Below are 22,746 nucleotides of genomic sequence, written 5' to 3'. Positions count from 1 at the left end.
AGATGATTAAAATATTGTTAGGCGGCTACTATAATTTGTTTTCATTATTTCATCATTTTTGGTTGGTGGTGTGCCACGAGATTTTTTGAAGGGAAAAAGTGTGCCCTGGCCCAAAAAAGGTTGGGAAACACTGGAGTAGAGTATAATAGAACAGAAGTAGGATAGAATAAGAATAGAATAGATTAGAATAGAATAGAATAGAATACCATAGAACAGACTTAAACAGGACAAAATGTCAATGCCCGAGATCACATGGAATAGGTTTCAAAGTTATCTACCTTCTACAGTAAAATTAGAATAGAATCGTCAACTCTGTTACAATTTGCCAGTGTTGCCAGATTGTGAGGTTACCCGCCCAATTGGGCTGCTTGGCATGGCCATCTGCGGGTAAAAATGGTAAAACAAATGTTTTCATGGCCTCAGAAATCAATACAATTTGTTGAAATTGGGAAGAGCACCTCCAGGCGTTTTTTGAGGACCATTTGAGCTGGAAATGGTCAGACAATTCTGGCAACACAATATCAGAGCTAACAGTGTCAACTTTGTTATGTTTGTCCCGTCAACTCTGTTACAAAAGTTGTTTGTTTTTGTTTTTAAAAAAGATCATTAAATATGTTTTCTTGTTAAGAAATACACCAGAGGCCATAACAAAGTCAATCATTACATGAAATTTCAAAGTATTTAACTGATTTTTTAAAGCTATACATGGAGAAAATGTAAACACAGTTGGCAACTTTTCACTGAAACGTCTCTATGTTTTAAATCCTGCAAAAAGAATCTTTATCATAGAAAACTCAAAGTTAAATTAATGGATATATGGACAAATATATATAACAGATATATAGACGTGATTTTTACATGCATTGCACTTGTGTACAGTTGATATTTACCTACTTTGTCTGTAACAGAGTTCACAAAATGTACTCTTAGTTCACTGATTTTTAGATAAAATCATACAAATCATATGTTATGTTTTTGTTCAGGGTCATCTTATCATTTAACCTTACCAATGCGGAAACATTGGTAACCTTATCAATGCAGACCTGGATGTACAGTAACTCCAGTACAAACGGCAGAAAATGATTAGATGTGTGTGTGTGTGCTATCATCAAAACCTTGCAAAGTTATAATGACTATGTGTCTTCTAGGAAACATTAACAGAATACTGTATACCCACGCTTGACATCTATCATTCCTGTGCATGGAGGGCCAAGAATGCAGGCACTGAGGTGGACGCAAGTGTTCCATGCACACAAACAGACACAGACATACTCACCGTCTACCACCTCTGACATCTGACGTGTCACTTGGAAGTTGGACGTTTTTTTTCACACTGTGACCACAATGACATTTTCACGTCATAGGTTAGACACCATACTACATGTCATGAGTATCCCACAACTGACGTCAGACGACTGACTATCTGGGCAGATGCTGGCCCACTCACTGCAACACTAAGCAGCTTTCCTCTTCATATGAAAATGCAAATAAACACATGCAACCATTAGAATGGATTTAATAGGCCCTGCCGTGGCCAACTGGTAGGGCACTCGCCTGCCATGCGGCTGACCCGGGTTAGATTCCTGGCCTGGGTCCTTTGCCGACCCCTCCCCATCTCTCTCCCAATTCGCTTCCTGTCCACCTCTCACACTGTCCTATCAAATAAGGTCGAAAAAGACCACAAAAAAAATCTTTACAAAAAAAATGAATGAATTTAATAAAGGACTGAGCAACAAAATGCTGCGTCATCACACTGAAAGTGCTGCGTGAGTACCTGAACTGCATGTTGAAATTGGAATAAATTCTTCATTAATCATATGTTACCAAGGGGCCGGCCACGACAAAAGGCTTAACATGACAGTCAACTTTTTCAGCTGGGAGCAGGCTTAACTCTTATTAAAATAAATTGGGAGAATGCTGGCCCAAATTCTCAGAACTCATTTTTTCAGAAACGAACGTTTCCAAGGAACAAGTGATTAAATTCTGGTAGTGATCCAAATCACGACCCAGAACCAGAACCTTTTAAAGGTTCTTCACCACTGCTCGCCTATAAATCTAGATGCCCCTAGTGACCGCAAATTGAATTGCGGGCCAGGGCAAAGCATTCCAGTTTCTAACTCCACAAAAGAAGGCAGAAAGAGAGGGTGTAATATAGTCAAATGTTCCATCAAGCAGCTTTGAGTGCTTCTAGTTTCACAGGTGCATTCCGACTGAAGAAGAGTTGTTCGTTTTTTTTGTTTTTTTAAAAGGCTGAAGGCTGCAATATCTAGCTATCTCACCAAGGGTTTGATTTGGAAAGTGGCGGGAACATATCGTCCCGGGTTAATATAATAGCCATCATCTCAAAAGTGGTATGGATGGACATGTCCCCACCATCCAGCCCATAAACTACACAGAATCAGAATCTGCTCTAGATCATCGGGCTGCCCATAGCACTTTTACAGTATTCCAGGAAGCTCACAATAAGGGCCAAAACATACCAAGGCGGAACGGAACGGTCGCAGGACGAACGAGGTCTTTCTGCTTAGTTTCGGCCGGCGTGTTTTTCTCTACCTTTCACACTGACAGCGTCGGCGTATGCGGCCAGTCCTGTTCAAAACCCTCCCCACTGCCAAAGCTAGCATGCTACTTTTCCATTCATTTGATTGAGACACCGCCGGTCGCCGGCGTGAAAAATACGCTCGAGTTCTATTTTCCAAATGCAGCGCGGCGCGGAGCCGGCTCCCACGCCGCTGACGCTCGACTACCGCCGGTTGGTGTGTAAGGACAGATATGTTTCAATGTATTTTCACCGACGCCGGTAAAAAACGCGGCCGTTCCGCGACGCTTTACCACCCTGGTGTGTAAGACCCCTAAGAGTATGCTCAGACTGGCCACATACATCTCCATGACATCAAGCACATCCTACACCAAGAATATCAATTATTACCCTCAAATAGGTGTTTCAGGGTTCTCTTCCTCAACCACAACAGACTTAAACATTCTTTCATACATCAATCAATTATTTTGTTGAATCTGCAATCTTAGAACTGTATAGAACAATCACCCCATGGAAAAATTGTCCTCATGTTATTCATGTCTGTATGTACTGTATATGATGTATGTACCGGTATGTCTGTACCTAGGCCTGTGTCCCCCATCTTGCCTATACCTGTTATCTGTGACTGTGGGTTACTGTGGAGTCAGGCTCCATGTTTTGTTTATCTGATGGTTCTTTATGTTCCACATGCATGGCACTAATGTACAATAGTCCTGTGATGTTATATGTACAGTCCACCGTGTTTCAATAGTAAATTGTGTTCTTCTCTGACCTGACATGAGCTCCTCCCGACCTGTCTCGTCTTCGGACGCGGCCCCAGTCAGCAACGCGCACAGCCCAAACTCGTTAGCATTAGCTTGGCTCAGCTTTGCAGACAAGCAGCATGAGGTGCCTTAAGTTAGAAGTGACCAAATTGTTCCACGTGTTCCCTATTTAAACATCCCTGCACGACTAGTAAAGCGACCCAAAGGTTGTTGCACAAAATGAAACATGGAGATTTCCTACCACCTAGATAAAGAAATGGCACTATAATGACAGGCATAGTAACACATTCGGAGTACTTAGCCTTCGACGCACGAAGGGAGAGGTGAAGGGGGGGGGGGACTAGGAGTGAAACATGGTGGACTTCCTTTAACACATTTTAGCCTAAGCCCTTTTTGGGAAGATATGCCCTCTCCCTATTAAATTCTAAATATTTTAGCCTGAGTCTTCATTTTGCACTAGAATGTGTTCATCTAGTGTTTCATACCCAGTTTTAATAAAACAGCTCAAATCTCAAGAACCGGAATGCAGCGTATATGTCGCTCCAGGACACAATGGGTTAACCCATTGACGCCTAAGGCACCAGCAAAAAAGGGTGCTGAATGCCTGAGCCCTTTTTAAGAAAAGCTGCCCTCAGCCTATAAAAACCTACATATATCAGCTTCTGAAGCATATTTAAAAATATGGTCTAAGTTGCATTTAAACGCTAAGACCCTCATCTTTCATTAGAATGTGTTCATTCATCTCAAACAAACAGAGATTTTTAATAAAGTTGTCTCAAATCTCATGAGCCTGAATGTTGCGTGATGACGCTCCAGGCGCCAGGGCCTATGTTGCGCAACGCAACATCAGGCATCAATGGGTTAAACAAGTCTTGTTCAGGGATGCAAAATGAATTTCAGTGAAAACTGTCAAAGTGTAATTGCATGTACAGTATCTTATCGTATCATATAGCACACCCATGGGTCTCACCTGCTCCATCTTCTCCTCCAGCTCCTTGTTGTCCTCCTCCATCTGCCTCTTCCTGCTGTCCAGAGCCCGGATGTTGTTATCCAGTGACATCACCTTTCCCAGCTTCTCATCGATCTCATGCAGCTGGTTCTGATAGTTACATACAATAGGTGGGAAAAATGAAGGAGGATCATTTCGTGAGCTTTTTTGTGCTTGTGCTGTTTTTTTGTTTGTTTTTTTTTAAACAAATCTTTATACAAATATTCATATTATATATAATATACATATAAACATTTGGGGAGGTCGCTCATTTTTACACACACTCATAGACACACAAGCAGATACACAACAGAACAAACACACAAACACTTTAGTGATCTGGCTGGACAAACACACACACTCGCACACTAAACTCTTTCTCTTCACCAGGCGGATCTGGTTGGCAATGCACTCCACATTTTCTATAAAATATACTTATTTAGCTTAGCATTACACACACACACACACTCTGCCTCTCTTCCAAAGGTGATCTGGTTGGCGATACACTCCACATTGTCTTCAGCATTACACACATCTCTCTCTCTCTCTCTCTCTCTCTCTCTCTCTCTCTCTCTCTCTCTCTCTCTCTCTCTCTCTCTCTCTCTCTCTCTCTCTCTCTCTCTCTCTCTCTCTCACCTCCAGAGGAGTGACCTGGTTGGCGATGCGCTCCACACTGTCTTTGGAGACGGCTAACTGCTCCTCCTTGCTGGCGAGCAGGTCCTTTATCTCCTGGGCCTTCTCCTTGTTCTGCTTCAGGTACGTCAGCTCCGTCTGGCACCCCCGAACCACCGCCGCCTGGTCCAGACGTAACTTCCTCAGAGTCTCCAGCACCTTGATGTACCTGCAGCAGACCAGCGTTTGGTCACAGACACATTTAATGCAAAGCAAGCACTTCCAAATCACAGACAACTGCTTCTAATGCAAAATTAATTCATAAGTTACAATCCAGTCCAGAGCCACATACAATTGGACAGGTTAAACAAGGTTACTTAGAATATGTGGGACTAGATTGTAACTAATGAATCTATTTTGTCCATCACTGGACCTTGATGTATCTTTAGGGGACCAAAGAGTGATCACAGACACGTATGCAACGCACACACGCACTTTTACATCGCTGACGCCTGCTTCTGTAGCAACATCCTCAAGGTCTCCAGTAGGACCAGTGATGGATCCATTAGTTACAATCCAAATCCACATACAATTCAGCCAGGTGATTGGCTGGTTGAATGATCATCTGGTTGAATTAGACAAGTAAAACAAGGTTATTTGGAATATGTGGGACTAGATTGCAACTAATGCATACGTTTTGTCCATCACTGGACCTTGATGTACCTGCAGGGGATCTGACTGTCGTCACAGACATATGCAACGCACATGCATGGCATGCACACACATACACAAACACACACTTCCAAATCACAGAAAAATCACACACACATATGCAACACAAACAAACAATCACACATACATGGAACTCTCTTAATCATAAAGGCCAATATAAGGGCCAGTGATGGATGGCTGTTGATATGTCTGTATTTTGTAATTGAGTGGTATTACTGTATGGCAAATGTTTATGACATCATTGGGTCATTCATCACATGTGTGCGCAGAAGACTCTGCTTTCTCTGAAAATGTAATTATACAAACCAGTATAATGGCCAGTGATGGATGTTGATGGATCTCAAGTCTTTGGACTTGAGTAGTAGGCTGATTACTGTGTGGCATCTTTTGTATTTCCGGGGTGTGATGAGTTGATTTGCTTACCAGCGCTGAACGTGGACGTCAGCAAACACTAATATGGTTTTGGCCAGTGTGAGTGACCCAATTCTTCATGTATTGTAATTCATCTATTGTGATATTGTGCAATTTCATTTCATCATTGTTTCTTTATTCCTTTTTGTACTTGGGTCGATGACGTGACGTATACATTTTGCTGTAACAGGCTCTTAAAATTAAGCAAATTCATGCTTTCAAAATTGTCAATGTTTTAAATGATTAAACTAGTGTTGTTCTTGTGAAAAAGTAATGTGTAATAAATCCAGAGCTTAATTAAGTATACTTAATTTTGAGTCAAATGTCACATTTGTCCTATGGTGTGACTGTCACAAGCCTGGTTGTCCATATTAAAACATTTTTAAATAAATAATCAAAGCTCAGTCATTAGTCTAAACAACCCTGGCATGTTTTTCGAGGTGTCTATTTTAGCAAGTGGCAATGATTAATTTATTTCCTGTTTTTCTGAGACCGTATGGACTTATGAAACTTTGTCACAGAAAACAATGTCCTGTGGTGTGACATCATATTTTTGGTTAATTCTGTGGATAATTATCTATTGTTGAAGCTCCAGCGGTACATAAATTGTGACTTTAGACCCTTACGAAGCCAATGGCAAGGGTGGATTTTAGGTTTTTCTCTCAGAGTTCTTCAATCAATCAATTATGTTTTGCTAACACAAGATGTATTAGTTTTGTAGTCCTTTGGTGTGACAGCCATAAAATACATTTTGACAATACTGTATATTTTTCAATTTTTTTTCTTATGTAGATGTATGCAAATGCATCTTACTAAAGGTGAAAATTGTATTTCAGTTGGCAACGACACGGCTTTAATTTAACTCAAAAGCTCAAAAGTCCTATGGTGTAATAATAATAATAATAATACTTTCGTTTTATATAGCGCCTTTCAAAACACCCAAGGACGCTTCAGAGTGTTGTGTTGGAAAGTGTGAGTGTGTGTGCGCGTCAGTCTGTGAGCGTGTGTGTGAATGCATGTAAGTAAAAGTGCTTGTGGAACTAACAGTCATAAGCCTCCAGGAAGAGATGTGTCTTAAGGTGTTACTTAAACATAGCCAGTGATGGTAAAAGTCCTATGGTGTGACAAACAGGTCACACCAAAGGACTAGATATGAGAAATAGCTTTTAAAAGAATTGGTTGTATTTTTTTGTTCATTTTGTTGTTTGACTAGATACATATTGTGTATTCAAATTACTTTTTCCTTTCTTGGCCATTGGAATTTATACTTTGACGCATTGTTGATGAATATTTGCTGTTGATTTTAGACAGTATCAAAGGATATAAAATGTAATTAATGGTGCTTTGAAACCATAAAATAGAATGGTAACAGTGAAGGAAAGATGAGGGAGAGCGTATGGAGAAGTATAGATGAATTAAGTATGCTGTGGAGAGCTCAATATAGCATAAATGTGCTGTCCAGCTTGAGATACCAAACAGGCACTGGCCACTACTACAGGTCCAATGGTGTGACATTCATAGCATACCTACAAAGAGGGTGAGGTGTGATGGTCATGCCAAGGTCACACTTCAGTATGAGTCTTATGAGCTCTGCAGGTTAAATTTAATGACCACATGGCTGTCATTAAGTGTTACGCTGATAATCTATGACTTAAAGACATAAAGTGTAGGTCCATATTGACTACAGCATTACATTATGATCAAAAGACAAAATAATCATGTTGATACATTTGTTTCTGGCTCAGTTTTGTATTTCTATCCTTTAGTGTGACATGAATGCCTACGGTTTGACATTTTTTAAACGCTCAAATATTTGTTTGAGCTTAACAATATTTTTGATAAACACTGAATATTGCATTAGGGAAGAACAAATGATCATCTCTGAAATGTTGAACATTTAAAAAGAAAGATATCCCTGTATTTCCTCGAAGGTTTCTAATAAGCTCATCTCTAATGGGGAGAAAAGTTATTTCTCATTAAATTAAGACTTTAAAAAAATGCAATAAATATGAAGAGAGTAACAATGTTCATAAAACTCCATCAAGCCATTTCTACATTACTTAATATATTTATTTCTTAATGTCACAACAAAGGACATATTTTCAGCAAATTGCTTTATCAACGTAAATAAATAATCAATTAATAGACCAACATTGTGACCACTTGGATTTTTTGAAAGATTAATTGCTGGGTCATTCCATGTCAATTCACACGCCTTCCCCACATGACCCTCTCCGATTTACCCGATATCTCACATACAGGTACCTTTTGATGTCAATTGAAAGAATACCAAGTATTAGCACCCTACGTCCAACGGTTGCGGAGATGAAGCCCTCCAAAGTTGGGGTGCCATGCCCACTTTTCAAGCCTGTGAATTGCATACAAAATTTACAAGCAGATTTTGACACCCCTGGTTTTAGTTTGAAGGGAGATACAGGCCTAAAACATACATGTCCCCTCAATATGACCCTGTCTACCAGATGATGTACTTAGAAATAGCATGCCTTGATTATTTTTGGCTATATTAAGCCTTAAAAATTGAATTTGTGAAAACCGTGATGAAATGTCTTGCCATTTTGGGGTTCCAGATCTTGGAAACTATGTATGCTTTGGGAATTATAATTGATTTTCCATCATATTTGGGAACTGTACAGTGTATTCCAAAAAAATTAGGGCACTCAGACTTTTAATGATGGAATAGGAGGGACTCAAAAACAGCTTTTGGACAAAATGACCTTATGGTACCCTCTACTTCAGGCCTCAAATTAACCATGTGGGCACTTGATGACTGGAACGCCCTTTTAACCCCATGTACAGTAGCACTGTATCAAACATTCAATCTTGGAAAAACTTTGTTTTTCAAAGTTCTTCATGTTAATCTTGGCCTTCAAAGTATATGTTTTTGTCTATGTCTTATCACAGTGTCTGTTTTGTCTGCTGCCATCTGCTGGTCAATGAACGCAACAACAGTGCCATGTAAGAAAACAAAAGGGACTGAAAATCTTGCCCATAATTTAGCAATACAGTAACCTAGAAATCTAGACGCCCCTAGTATAGGGGTTAAGCTCGCTAGGCTACCAATAAAGCACTTTAATTCTACAGTATATTGCTATATATTAATTATGATTTTAACGAGCATTATGCAGAATGCTCAATCATGATTACATTTCTACCAGGATACCTCCACCCCCATGTCTGGTAGAAATGTAGTACAGGGTGAGGCCGTCTTGGGACTGGCATCATGATTGAGCATTAAGCAGTCACACTTAGGAAATTATTTGAACTAGAAATATTCATCATGCTTGTTTAAATCGTAATTAATATATAGCAATATACTGTATAATTACAGTGCTTTATTGGTAAATTATGGGCAAGATTTCCCAGCCCCTTTTGTTTTATAACATTACGCTGTTGTTACTTTTTTAGACCAGCAGATGGCAGCAGACAAAACAGACACTGTGATAAGATATAGAGAAAAACATATACTTTGAAGGCCAAGATTAATATGAAGAACTTTGAAAAACAACGTTTTTCCAAGATTGAATGATTGATACACTGCTACTGTACATGGGGTTAAAAGGGCGTTCCAGTCATCAAGTGCCCACATGGTTAATTTGAGGCCTGAAGTAGAGGGTACCGTAAGGTCATTTTGTCTCAAAGCTGTTTTTGAGTCCCTCCTATTGTATTTTTTAAAATCTGAGCGCCCTAAATATTTTGGAATACACTGTACAGTTCCCAAATATGATGGAAAATCAATTATAACTCCCAAAGCATACATAGTGTCCAAGTTCTGGAACCCCAAAATGGCAAGACTCTTCATCACGCTTTTCACAAATTCAGTTTTTAAGGCTTAATATAGCCAAAAATAATCAAGGCATGCCATTTGTAAGTACATCATCTGGTAGACGGGGTCATATTGAGGGGCCATGGTGATTTGTAGGCCTGTATCTTCCTTGAAACTAAAACCAGAGGTGTCAAAATCTGCTTGTAAATTTTGTATGCAATTCACAGGCTTGAAAAGTGGGCATGGCACCCCAACTTTGGAGGGCTTCATCTCCGCAACCGTTGGACTTAGGGTGCTAATACTTGGTATTCTTTCCATTGACATCAAAAGGTACCTGTATGTGAGATATCGGGTAAATCGGAGAGGGTCATGTGGGGAGATTCTAGGGAATCATGTGAATTGACATGGAATGACCCTGCTGCATTACGTAGACATATACTTTTCCCCCTCATAAACAATGTTTTGTGAAAAAATAGTTTTTTGCTGCCTATCTGTCATCTACCGACTTGCATTGCTTGATGCATGGTGTGGTAAGTGAAACGTTCACACACAAAGAAAGAAAATAAGAAAGGAAGAAAGGAAGAAAGAAAGAAAGAAAGAAAGAAAGAAAGAAAGAAAGAAAGAAAGAACAGACAGACAGACAGACTGGAAGCACTGGTATGAGTGCCTTCATTAGCTTTTTGTTTTTTAATATAAAATGTGTATACATGAATGTGTGATGTATTGTTTTATTGATTTGTGTACTGTGTTGTGTCTCACCTCGAGCCTGTAATTAAGTTTATATATTGTGAAACAACAGTGTTCAGCCTTTTGAAAATTAAGTAATTGTGCGGCTAGGTTGCAACCTCCCTGCTCATAGAAATGTCGCAAACTGACGAAAGTGACATCAAAACACGGCTCCCTTACAAAAAGGGCCCTCAAGTGATATTTCCGGGCCTCACGTCTTTTCCGCAAACACCAGACCAGCTACCGAGGTGCTCCACACACTGAGATTGGCAGGAGCCGTGCAAACGCTGACCGCGCACCTTTAGCTGAACATTATCGGGACCGGATGATCAGATGTCATGCAACATGACTGGGAAGGAACTGCATCATAAAATGTTGCACGCATACACAACACACAGATGAAATCGTCTTATCGCAGCTTCCAAAGAAGCTCATTTCAAATGACTCAAATCACGAAATTGGTGTCATGGAACAGTTGCAGGTGGTTTCATGAGAAGCACTGTCATATAAAACCACAGACAGACTTTGTGGCTGTACATTAAAGGGTTTATGAAACGAAAACAAACGGTCATTCCCATTAAAGCCTTGTTTTTTCTGATAGCATCGATGAGACTTTGAACCCAATCATCCTGGAGGAACTTGTGAAAATGGCAATTCAAAGTGTGAATTCTGTGAAATTTGGTGTGACTAATGAGCTGGGCTGTGACATCAAAGAGGAGAGTCCCTGGTTTGCTAGTATGGCGATCTGAGAAAACAACACACATTTGATGGACCCACATCTTATAAAGGAACCAAAATTCTGATACAAACATCAGCGTGTCGAAAAAACCACACATCCAACCTCATGAGAAAAAAAAACAGCAGCACAAATCTATTTCAGAGGCACTGATACATCTGCAGAAAGTGACATGTCTGACGATTGTTGACCTAGCCTGACAGTTTGTTTTCTTTATGGTTACGGTTGCTAAGGGCGCTTTGCCATGACCCAAAGATGACATGGCGTGTGTATTTGTTGACAAATGGGGGGCATTTTGATTCAATTGCGCGATATAGTGTGATTGAAATGCATGTACATGCAAAAATATTATCAACTAGAGAAAAAACTGAGGTAATAGGCTGTTGGAGCAGCCCCGAAATCCTAAAAAAGAAGAAGAGAGAAAAAAAGTAGGCCTACTCTATATGCATCTCCGTTTATTCGCTAAGCAGTAGCCCAGTCTGTGAGTTGGCTGTCCTCGACCGAGAGCACCATGGAGGCTGAAGCGCAGATATCCCAAAACCAATTTATTGACCAGTTGAATGGCAATCAACAAAAAGTGCATATCCCGAGAGCATTTGCACCGGTTTGGCATGTAATGTGCATTACCCTTTCCTGAAAACAACATACAAAGCAGATGGACAAGGTAAAACGTAGCCTAAAGCAAAGCAGTGCACGAGCAGTTACAGGGGCAGTTTCAGTCTGCACGCCGGCGATGTCAATTGTTGGAACTGCTTGAGACAATAGCATTCTCTTCAGTCCAACCATGCCCGTGATCTCCACATTTGTGGTGAAGCACGAGGGGTGGAAATGTGCCGAGAACAACAGTGACCATGAGCTTGCTTCAAAACCACGCCGGTGTGGCAGCTTTTGTGATATGCACCGGAATTCTCATCCACATGTACATCTGCTTGTACGAGGCTATGGCAAGCGATGTGGGACAAATGTATGGCAGGAAGCGAATGTCAACATAAACAGAGATTACACAATCTTCGATATGGTCAGCAAATGTTTTGGGGATGTCATTTATGTTATGCCTACACTTTGGAATTAGATCAGAGTCTTGTTGTTACACAGGCATATTTGATTTAGCCCAACTGTACCCTATACTTAACTTTACTCAGTCTATCCTACAAGCAGATAGCCTACAGGGCGGATGAGAATCCGGTGCATATCACAAAAGCTGCCACACCGGTGCCTGCGTACGAATTGGATCCACAGAGCCCTTGTTTTAGCCTTCTCCACAGTTGGCCACAGTTCCATCATTCTTCACAGAAGGGAACTTGTGCAAAGATATTCCTTCTGTCAAGTAGCCATTTTTGCAGCTGGCACCGTTCGGCCCTCCAGCAACACACTGCTTGACACTGCGCTTTGGTTTGGTACTAGCCGCCATTGATCTGAACAAGGTGGAATGAGGTGAACTCCCCCCTTTTATGTCAGGCATTTCATTTGCATAAAATTTGCATGTCACCAAAAAAACCCGAACATAACACTTTTTGGGAACGTTTTAACATGACTTTTAGGACAAAATATCACCCAGACAATATCCCATTTTATTCACAAGGCTTAGAACTTTCAGAATCTGTCCCGGAAATGGTCAAATTCCTTTACTTTGTTTTCGTTTCATAAACACTTTAATATCTCCAAACTTCTGGTGAAGGCTTTGACCTTCATTTAGCTGAGAGGCGTTATTCCTGGAGTAGAGCATACTTTTTTATTGACTTAATTCTTAGAGATCATGAACAGGAAATTCGTTTCATCTTTTGGTGCCAATTGCCAATGCCAATTTTGCTTTAGCAATTGGTATCTGTATGGAACAGCTTCAGGTTACTTAATTAATAATCGGGATAGACAAGGAAAAGCCATAAAGTAAAAATAAAATAAATTAAAATCAACAAGACAGCAGGCATACATACTTTGTTGCGGCGAATATGTCATCGAATTTCTGTTTGAGTGCTTTGCCTTCGCTGAGGGGCCAGTTGGACTCCTCCTGGTGGCAGAAGATGACGTTATTGAGGACGGCTTTAGAGACTCCGAGAGCTGACACCATCTCGCGGTCCATCTCCGCACACTTGGAGCTGATGCTGACCTTCTCGCCGTGTCTGGGAGGAAGAGAGGGTGTGAGATAAGGGATAAGTCTGATGAAGCTGGTACATCCATCGAAACGTTAGTCCCTATGTTGTGCACTTAATTACAAGAAGAAAAGAATCGCATCAGCGGGCTAAGCCCCCCACAATTGGGCTTGCATGCCCACGGGGACCCCAGTTCGAGAACGGCCGGGCTCATTTCCCGATCCCACCCCATCTCTCTGTCCCACTAGCTTCCTGACACCATCTCAGACTGTCCTATCAAATAAAGGCATAAAAGCCTCTAAAAATATAATTGTTTTTTTAAAGAAAAAAAGAATCTGTGCTGCTCCGGTGTCTTCTCTCCAGTTAAGGGTCAATGGGTCAATGTCAAGGTGGTGCAACCACAGCTAATGGCACTATTGTATGGATTCAAATCAGATTATTATTAAATTAGTGGATCACCTAAAAAGCATATTCATTATCATACCATAATCACCAATCACTAATTAAATTATGGGCATTAGCTGTGGTTATACCACCTGACGCCAGAGCCACACACGTCAGTGAGAGAGAAGCGGTTTAACCCATTTGTCTGAAACACCTGCAAAGAAACGCCTGCTAAACGCCTAAGCCATTTCGGGAAAAGGTACAGCCAGCCGATAAAAACTTAAATATCTGGAGCTTTGTGGCGCAGCACGCTAAGCCCCCCACATTTGGGCTTGCATGCCCATGGGTTGCACCCAGGGTTCGAATCCGACCTGGGTCATTTGCCATCCCTACCCCGTCTCTCTCTCCACATTCACTTCCTGTTGCTCTTCACTGTCCTATCTAAAATAAAGGCGAAAAAGCCCATTAAAAAAACTTTAAAAAAAAACAACTAAATATCTTATATATAATATATTCTTTATCATTACCATTATTATTATTATAATTATTATATAACTATTATATAATATAACCTTTGCCTTCTTTCTGAGGAAGACATTTTCTACTTTATTTCTGTGGAAGACGTTTTAGGACTTTTTTTAAAGCACAAACAGTAGTTCTCCTCATACATTAACCGAAAAGAAAAGAAAACCTCTACGACGTCTTACTTCATCCTGGTGATGACACCCTCTAGCGTCTTGAACTCCATCTTCTTCCTCCTCTGGGAGCACATCATGGAGCGTTGCACGGCCACAAACTCCCCGTTCACATCCCGGAACTGTAGCCTGATCTGGGCACGCACATCCGTCTCCTGTACCTCCTACAGGGGGGTTAGGGGATACGAGAGGGGGATACGAGAGAGAGAGAGAGAGAGAGAGAGAGAGAGAGAGAGAGAGAGAGAGAGAGAGAGAGAGAAAAAGAGAGAGAGAGAGAGAGATAGAGAGAGAGAGAGTTGAGACTTATGGCTGTGTCCCATTTACCTCACTCACACTTCCCTTTGTTTTCATCCTCCACTCTGTTCGTTGTGGGACTTTCAGCACTTTCCCTCACTCTTGAAAGTATTGGGACGCACTGCGCTTTTATCGTATACATGTAAAAGCAAGTGATAGGGGAGAGAATGAGTGGACGTGGGAGTAATGGGACAGGGCCTCTAAGGTTTTCCTCTGTTAGTGTTTGTCAGTGGGCACGTTCGTGATGAAGCAGTGCTGCTTTTGCTAGGTAGCGTGCATGCGCACTTTGCCAGTTTGATGCATTGTGGTTAGAAAATTATGTGATCCTGATTGGTTCTACAGCAGTGTTTCCCAAACTAGGGTACGCGACGTCATTGCAAGGGGTACGGGAAAAAAAATTGGAATGTAAAAGAAAAAAAATGCAGGAAGAAAAAAAAAATCAAATGGCAAAGAATAGTGGCAACGTAGAATCTACTGCATTTTGATTTGGGAGCAAGGCAAATCCAAAGGTCCTCCAGACCCTTGTGTGAGCTCACAAACCTGACATAAGCCACCATACATAAGGGTATGGGGAGAGTCCGGCTACAAAAAAATGGTTAAAAAGCTATGGCATCACATGAAACACACAGAAAATACACAATACACATTTTAGCAATTCTGATGGAAGTGTTTAGAATGATGTAATGAATGTATAATTTCTCATTGTGAAAACCCTTATTTGTCACTGACCCATACAGTACGTGTAAACAAGGTTGCATTGGCTCTTCATGATCTTACCTTAGGATCGTGCACAAAGTTTGCGCCCTTGGCTCCTGGAGGGAAATCACCCGAGGTGATGTACTTCAGGCACTCGATGATGGTCTGAGAGAGCAATGAAAGTGAAAGTGAAAGACGACATTAGACAAAATGGTAACTTATTTATTGTGCCTTTATTGATAGGAAAGGAAAGTGGAGATTATGACAGGAAAGGAGTGTGGGGAGAGAGACGGGGATGGATCGTCAAATGAGCCGGGCCGGAATTGAACCTAGGTCGCCAGCGTAGCAACCCAGCGCCGTACCGTTAGGCCACGGCAGGGCCTAGACAAAATGGTGATTAAATTTAAGGAAAGTTAAGTGATCACACTGACTGAAGTTAACCTGCAGGAAATGGTAAACCTGTTAATATATGTCATGTGCCGTTTAGTTAAGAAAATGAGGACTCCAAGCTGTTCTATTAGATGATTTACCACTACTTCAAGGTCAACTTAATTTGGTTAAACTCAGTGATGCCTAAGGCACCTGCAAAAAACACCTGCTGAATGCTTAAGCCCTTGTTGGGAAAGTTGCCCTCAGCCTATAAAAACCTAAATATCTTAGCCTCTGATGGACATAAAAACATGAAATGAGTTGCATTTAAACCCTAATTTTGCATTAGAATGTGTTCATTCAGCTGTAACATACCCACATTTTTATTAAAAAAGCTAAACTCACAAAAGCCTGAATGCAGCATATATGGGTTTCCAGGCACCTAAGGTCAAACAACATATAAGAGTCATCAGACAAAAATGGGTTTACTACTTAGGCATGTTACTAGAAGACCAACCACGGCTGGTAAGTAGGAAGGTGACCTCACCAAGCCATGGAAATACAAAAGAAAAAAACAAGGAAACGAATGAAGGAGGGAATCTTGACAATAGATTAATGACCTAACATCAAGAATTGGGTCACTCACACTGGCCAAAACCATGTTAGTGTTTGCTGACGTGACGTCCATGTTCAGCACTGGTAAGCAAATCAAGTCACCACGCCACGGAAATACAAAAGATGCCACACAGTCATCAGCCTACTACTCAATTCTAAACACTTCAGATCCATCAACAGCCATCCTTAACTGGCCATTATACTGGTCTGTATAATTCAGTTGCAGAGAAAGCAGAGTCTTTTGCGCACGCATCGTGATGTGGTGATTGACATTTTTCCCCAATGATGTCATAACATTTGCGTATGCGTAATACCACTCAATTACAAAATACAAACACATCAACAGCCATCCATCAATGGCCCTTATATTGGTCTGTATAATCAAGAAACTTCCAGAGTGCATCTCACAGTACATTTTGTGATGAATCGTGATGATTGGCTTCATTTTCCATTTGGACAAGTCAGTGAAAGTTATGGAAGTTATGTAACGTGTGTGTGTGTGTGTGTGTGTGTGTGTGTGTGTGTGTGTGTGTGTGTGTGTGTGTGTGTGTGTGTGTGTGTGTGTGTGTGTGTGTGTGTGTGATATTCCCAACAATAACATTATTGACTCAGAGTAGGCATACCGTCTTGCCCGCTCCGTTCGGTCCGACCAGTACAGTCATGGGGGTGAAGAATGTGATGACCTGCTTGTCTTTGTCCTGCACCCCAAAACTCCTGACTCCCAATATGCTCATCTTCTCAATCTTGGACATTTTTGGAGTGCTTCTGCAGCCCTGTCAGGCTGACACTGTTGAGGGAAAACAACAACAGTGGCGACTTAGCATGGACAAAAGAGTTTTATAGCCGTTTACTACATCCTTTCACATCAACCTTACATCGGGTAAGGTGTTTGATCTACCATTGTTGTTGATGATCTTTTTAGCTGAGACATATTCATGAGAGCTCACAACTCCTGTGCCAAAACAGTGAAAGCTTAAAATGATGAGCACATTTCTTACACTCTTCTGATATTAAGAAAAAGCTGCTATCAGAGCCCTTTAGTTATGTTGATAGAACAGTCATTAGGCCTACTTTCACTGTGGCAGTCCGATTGGTGCCAGCATCACAGGTTAGCTGCAACTGGATTTACTGAACTAATTCAGGGCATAAAAGGTTTATGGTTGTAATTATAAAGGGGCAGTCAGTAATGCAATATATGATGCGGTAACGACATACATTTAACAGTGGAATTTACCAAAACAAATCGGACGTCCCACTCAGACTCCCAAAGTTGTGCATAGGCCACGTCGTTTACAAGTGGACAACTGCAACACTGTACCCACGGTGCACTTGTGGTGCGTAACGTAGGCGCACACATTGGTGCAAACTTCGGTGAGGCCAGTGATTGCTCCACAACTTATTTAAACGTCAAAAGAGCTTTAAACAAGTGGGTCAACTTAAACTACCACGATGTCGAGAGGCGAGACACTGAGAGGAACAGCAGGTTGACTGACGAAGGTGTCTGTCTTTTTCTGGGCACTACTGAACGGTGAACTGCTAGGGTGACAGAAGGGAAACTCAGGTAAGAGATGATTAGCAAGCCAAGTTAGCGGTTGGGGAGGGAAAAGTAGCAATACTCTGACAACACAAGTTATAAACCTCCGGGGATAAATCGACTTTGAATGTGAACATTGTAGTAACGACAGAAGCGTTTAAAATGATTTGGTGGTCGCCCACACACTGAGTTGACATGAGTGGTACCCCGCTAGCCGAGCGATGTTAGCATTTTAGCACAGGCATACTACAGGCATTGCTGGTATTTGCAGCACTATGCTGAATTACATCTTCCGAAAAGACACATGCATTGTAAAATAGACACGCTGACTGGGAGTTCTGCTTTATGTGGATAGCCTACCCGCTTCGGACTGAAGGCAATGCAAATAGTTCAGGAACAGGTTACTACTTGGCGCGTACTGAGTGAAGTCACTGACGGGAAACATTGCGCAAGCGTACAAATCAAGGGGGCGTGATTGTGACCCAAAGTCAAATGTTGAAGAAGACCGCTACAGGGTGAAGTTTGGTCATCGTAAGGTAACTTTACGCAGTTTTTTTCTGACGTGGTCATGCCGTGTTATTGATTTGTTCTCACTACACAGAAACTTATACAGTATCCTAAACGACTTTGTAAATAACGCAGATTGCAATTAGATGAATAAGGTAATTGGCATAGGCCTAATTGAAGAGAAAAACACAGCAAAGCAGATGGAACATCGCAAGTGTTCACATCCATTATTATAGAACAGTTAATAAGTTGTCAGATGTGTTAGATAGAGCCGTCTCCATCAATAGCATTACTCGAGATAACTTGCAAAACATCATTTAAGACAGACAAAACTACAAAAGAAATGTAATTGCATGGTATGCAATTTTGTGTTTTTAAATTAATGTCAGTCTATATATCATCCTACATACATTTGAAAGGGGGCATATAGCAAAATGTCAATGCAGCACACACACGCACACACACACACACACACACACACACACACACACAATTTGTTTAATTGTCATGTTTAAATCATGTTTAATTGTCCCTTTTGAAATGACAGACAGACCCTGCAACACACCAGAGGCGCACCATGCTGAAGCACATTGTGGTTCTTCTGGCTCTTGTGTATTTATCAGAAGCTGAAGACACAATAAAAGAAATACTATTCCTCCTAAGAGAAGTGCGAGAACAGCAACATCTTCTCACATTTGTGAGTAAGCAATACGATTTTCTTATGATGGCTATTAGTCTGGTTGCATATGCTACTTATTGTGGTGCGCTCTGATAGGCCTACCTCACATCGGGCAACAAAGGCTGTTGCTTAACTGACATTCTGGGGCCTATAAAATCTAGTGTAATATTTCATTATGGCCCCATGCATCATCGGTGAGAACTTGCTCCTAGGCCAGCCATGAACAAATCCTCAAAACTATGTATTGTGCTTCCAGAAAATAGCCTATGCCAAATGTGCAACGGGTATTTTCAAAATTTTGGACATTGTGTCTTTCCATGCACTTTTATTGGTGATTTCATTCACTTGTTGTACTTACTGTGTTGGGAATGAGCACTTCTCATGGTTCTAGTTTCAGTGTGTACTGCATGGAACAACACTGTTTTGCTGATGGCTATTGCTGTATTTGTCCCCTTTCCTTTCTAGGTTTTAGAGAACTCCTACTATCCTGGTGTAAGAATCCACTGGAATATGGTAAGAGCAGTTTTAGAAAAGTGTAACTGCATGAAGACCCAACAATAGAGATTTTTCATCTGACCAAAAGCATTGTCTCCCCTTCTCTCTTGACAGATCCAGTGCAAAATGGTTGTTGGGTATGAGCTATTAAAGGCATTGGACCATGTTACAATAACATCTTCTCCCAATACACACAGTCTTTGGGACACGGTGAGAAAATTGCAAATCAACGTTGAAGGTTTGCTGGAAGGGGAGCGCTCAAAAAGCACAATAACTGTGAGTATATTTTAACAAGACTCCAGATGAAAAGACTGCCAAAGTTGGCAGTTGTTTATTGGATCTCTTTATTTACGGGATTTTCTGATATTGATTTAAACAATTATTGTTCTTTCCCCTTTTAAGGTGGAAGATAGCTGTACCAAAGACAAAATCATGTTTATCAAGACATACAGCATGTCAAACTCAGTATTCATAGAACATTACATAGGATTCTTCCAAGATTGGCTGGCAAATACATCATGAACTTGACTTCATCTTCACATCTAAAATTATGAACCGATGACTGGATGTATTTCAACGTGAAGTATGGGATAAGTGTGTTTCCAACAATTCATGTTGCATTGTATTTATTGTATGTAAATATGTATTTACAGCTTTATTGAACTGTATTTTTTTGGAAGCTTTTCAACACTTTTATATTCTAACTGTGATGAAATGTCAATGTTATTCTTTTTTTCTTTTTTTAAAAAAGCGGAATTATGTAGAGTAAGTCAGTTTTACAGTATGCAATATATTGTGTTGAATGTATTTTCATTTGTAATTATTTATTTATAGTAAATTGAGTACCAAAGAAGAGCTTGTTATGATATACAAAGAGCTGAATATTCTGTCTCGATGCATGCTGTGCCTTATAAGAGTAGGGCAAGGGGACGGGGGAGTCTGAGGATGGGGGGGTGCTGGCTCCACTTCCTGCGTCGGAGAACCTGGGGAGGCACATCCCTCCCCCCCGTCCCCTATGCCCTGATGGGAATTCTTTACTTACTGGTCTTCTGACTGGATGTCAGGCATATGTTGCAAGCAGCCTGTAAAGGATGGTGCAGGTCGCATGTACGGACTGTCACATAGGTGCAAGGCATTTCTTGCCTCCTTCCCTCTGTCATCCATCCTTGTTGCACACTTGCTATAGTTTTATATTGGACAGTCGTTTATTATTCAAACTGGACATGTGATCTAGGAAAGGAAATTCGCCGTATATGACACATGAGGACATGTGTATGTCCATGTCTATGGCTATGTCTCAAATCATGCACTTGTGCACTTCGGCACTGTTTTTCAGTGCCTAAGGCGCTCACGTTGAAAATTTCAGTTGAGCCAGTGCACTGAAAGTGCCAGGATGATCTCCTAACAATGGTGGGAAAATGCAGTGCTTGAATGATGGGCTGAATCTCAAATGGTGCACTTGTGCACTTCAGTGTCCATGTTTCAGTGTGTATGCCGTATTAGTTACGCACTGAAACATAGTGCCTGAAGTGCACAAGTGCGCCATTTGAGATCCAGCCATGGACACTGCATGCACTAAACGGCGGCCATGTTGACAATGACATGGAGGAAATGTGGCATTCAGTTCAGTAGGCCTAGAAGAGTTTGGTCAACAGTCTCCTAATTCTGTAAGTAATGTTGATGGTGCACCAACCTTTTCATGCCAACCAAAGTATTGTATGTGTGATTGTTGTCCTTTTGGGTGAAAGAAATGGAAAAACAAGCACCAGACACTGTGCATTGTAAACAGTAGCCAACTGATATTTTGGCGAGCTAATGCCATGCTCAGCCGTCACTTCCAGCGAGGGCACAGTGCGTAGTGCTCAAGTTTTTCCACGACCCTATGCACTAAAGACCTCAGTGCACTGTGTGCACTGTGCACTGACTGTCAGTGCACTGACACAAGTGTGTGATTTGAGACATAGCCTATGTCTTGTATAGTTGGTTTGACAACAAGTGTTATTTTTCAGATAACACATTTGTATTTGAAATCTTAAAAGAATTTAAATACAAAACTTGAGTCGACAACAAGGACAGAGGCAAAACGACTTGCACCTACACTGTACAATGCAGGTTTTCAAATATTGTGATATGGAGAAATTCCAGCAGGGGGCAGCATTGTCCTAACTCATCCACCGTATCTCAAAGGTGGATCATCATAAGCCCAGTCATTTTCTGTGCATTTAATAAATGACTTGACAGAACCCACAGTGGCTGTGACATTTTCTTAGTCGCCATAAGTGACATAAGGGTAGAAGGCAAAATGTATTTTTGATCCCAGGATAAAAAAAACCACATTGACTTCCTACACTAAGGGAGTTCATTTATTGCAATTGATTTAGGGTGAGAGGAAGGCAAAGAACGATAACATTCAGAAAGGATATCCTCTTTGGAAGGCCTATTAGGAAGTATCTACGGTACAATCTACGGTAGCAGTAGAATTCAATTTCATGACCGAGTTCTAAGCAGCTGTTTGCCTTCATGTTGCCCTCCTCCATCCCGCCATTTTTGACCTTTTTTGCATTCCAATATACACACTCCCGTCCTTCACTTGTGCTTGTGCCCTCACCCCTATACGTGGAGAAAACAATAACGTTTCCCAGCTGTCAGCCTAGCCGCAACAACTTTTGGGGGACTGCTTTTCATTCAACATCACAATTGCAAATGAGAAAATGATATTAGAATTGTGATTTTGCAAGATATTGAATTCATTTTCTGTCGTCAGTGACATCCTCATGAGGTCACAAGCAGGCAAGTGAGCAAGGGAGGACGGAAGTCCACAGATTGGAATCCACCCACTGTTATGTGTGATAACCACAAGGACACAAAAGGTCTGATAGGTGGGTGTAGTGTTTGGGTGATTTTTTTTTTTTTTTCAGAAAAAATGCTAAACAAAAACATCTCCTCTGCTCCCTGAACAGTTTGTACTGTGTGTGTGTGTGTGTGTGTGTGTGTGTGTGTGTGTGTGTGTGTGTGTGTGTGTGTGTGTGTGTGTGTGTGTGTGTGTGATCAATAAATGTACTTGAGGGGAAAAACATGTCTGATATAAAAGCACTG

At 41.1% G+C, this 22,746-nt stretch overlaps 1 protein-coding gene and 1 long non-coding RNA gene across 3 annotated transcripts in view; one reads left to right on the top strand and one right to left on the bottom strand.

Moving 5' to 3' along the window:
- Positions 1-18,416, bottom strand: part of rad50 (RAD50 homolog, double strand break repair protein) — a 115,890-nt gene extending 97,474 nt beyond the window's left edge. Inside the window, exons 1-7 of the mRNA XM_063203177.1 lie at positions 18,330-18,416; positions 17,059-17,222; positions 15,533-15,616; positions 14,474-14,625; positions 13,227-13,412; positions 4,928-5,132; positions 4,274-4,402 (exon numbers count right to left, since the gene is read on the bottom strand). Coding sequence (XP_063059247.1) covers positions 4,274-4,402; positions 4,928-5,132; positions 13,227-13,412; positions 14,474-14,625; positions 15,533-15,616; positions 17,059-17,187 — 885 coding nt within the window. The 5' untranslated portion in view covers positions 17,188-17,222; positions 18,330-18,416. The remainder of the gene's footprint in view (positions 1-4,273; positions 4,403-4,927; positions 5,133-13,226; positions 13,413-14,473; positions 14,626-15,532; positions 15,617-17,058; positions 17,223-18,329) is intronic.
- LOC134452674 (uncharacterized) lies at positions 17,671-21,850 on the top strand. 2 transcript variants are annotated; one of them, XR_010035502.1, is made up of 5 exons: positions 17,671-17,996; positions 19,024-19,173; positions 19,621-19,668; positions 19,765-19,926; positions 20,053-21,850. It is a non-coding gene; the product is annotated as an uncharacterized LOC134452674 (long non-coding RNA). The 2 variants fall into 2 exon arrangements; XR_010035501.1 differs by having other exon boundaries at positions 17,671-18,505.
- Positions 21,851-22,746: the final 896 nt, after the last annotated feature.

Source organism: Engraulis encrasicolus, chromosome 7 (genome assembly GCF_034702125.1).
Source record: "Engraulis encrasicolus isolate BLACKSEA-1 chromosome 7, IST_EnEncr_1.0, whole genome shotgun sequence".
NCBI lineage: Eukaryota > Metazoa > Chordata > Actinopteri > Clupeiformes > Engraulidae > Engraulis > Engraulis encrasicolus.
Note: the sequence above shows the minus strand (reverse complement) of the source record. Positions and strands in the feature narration are given on the sequence as shown.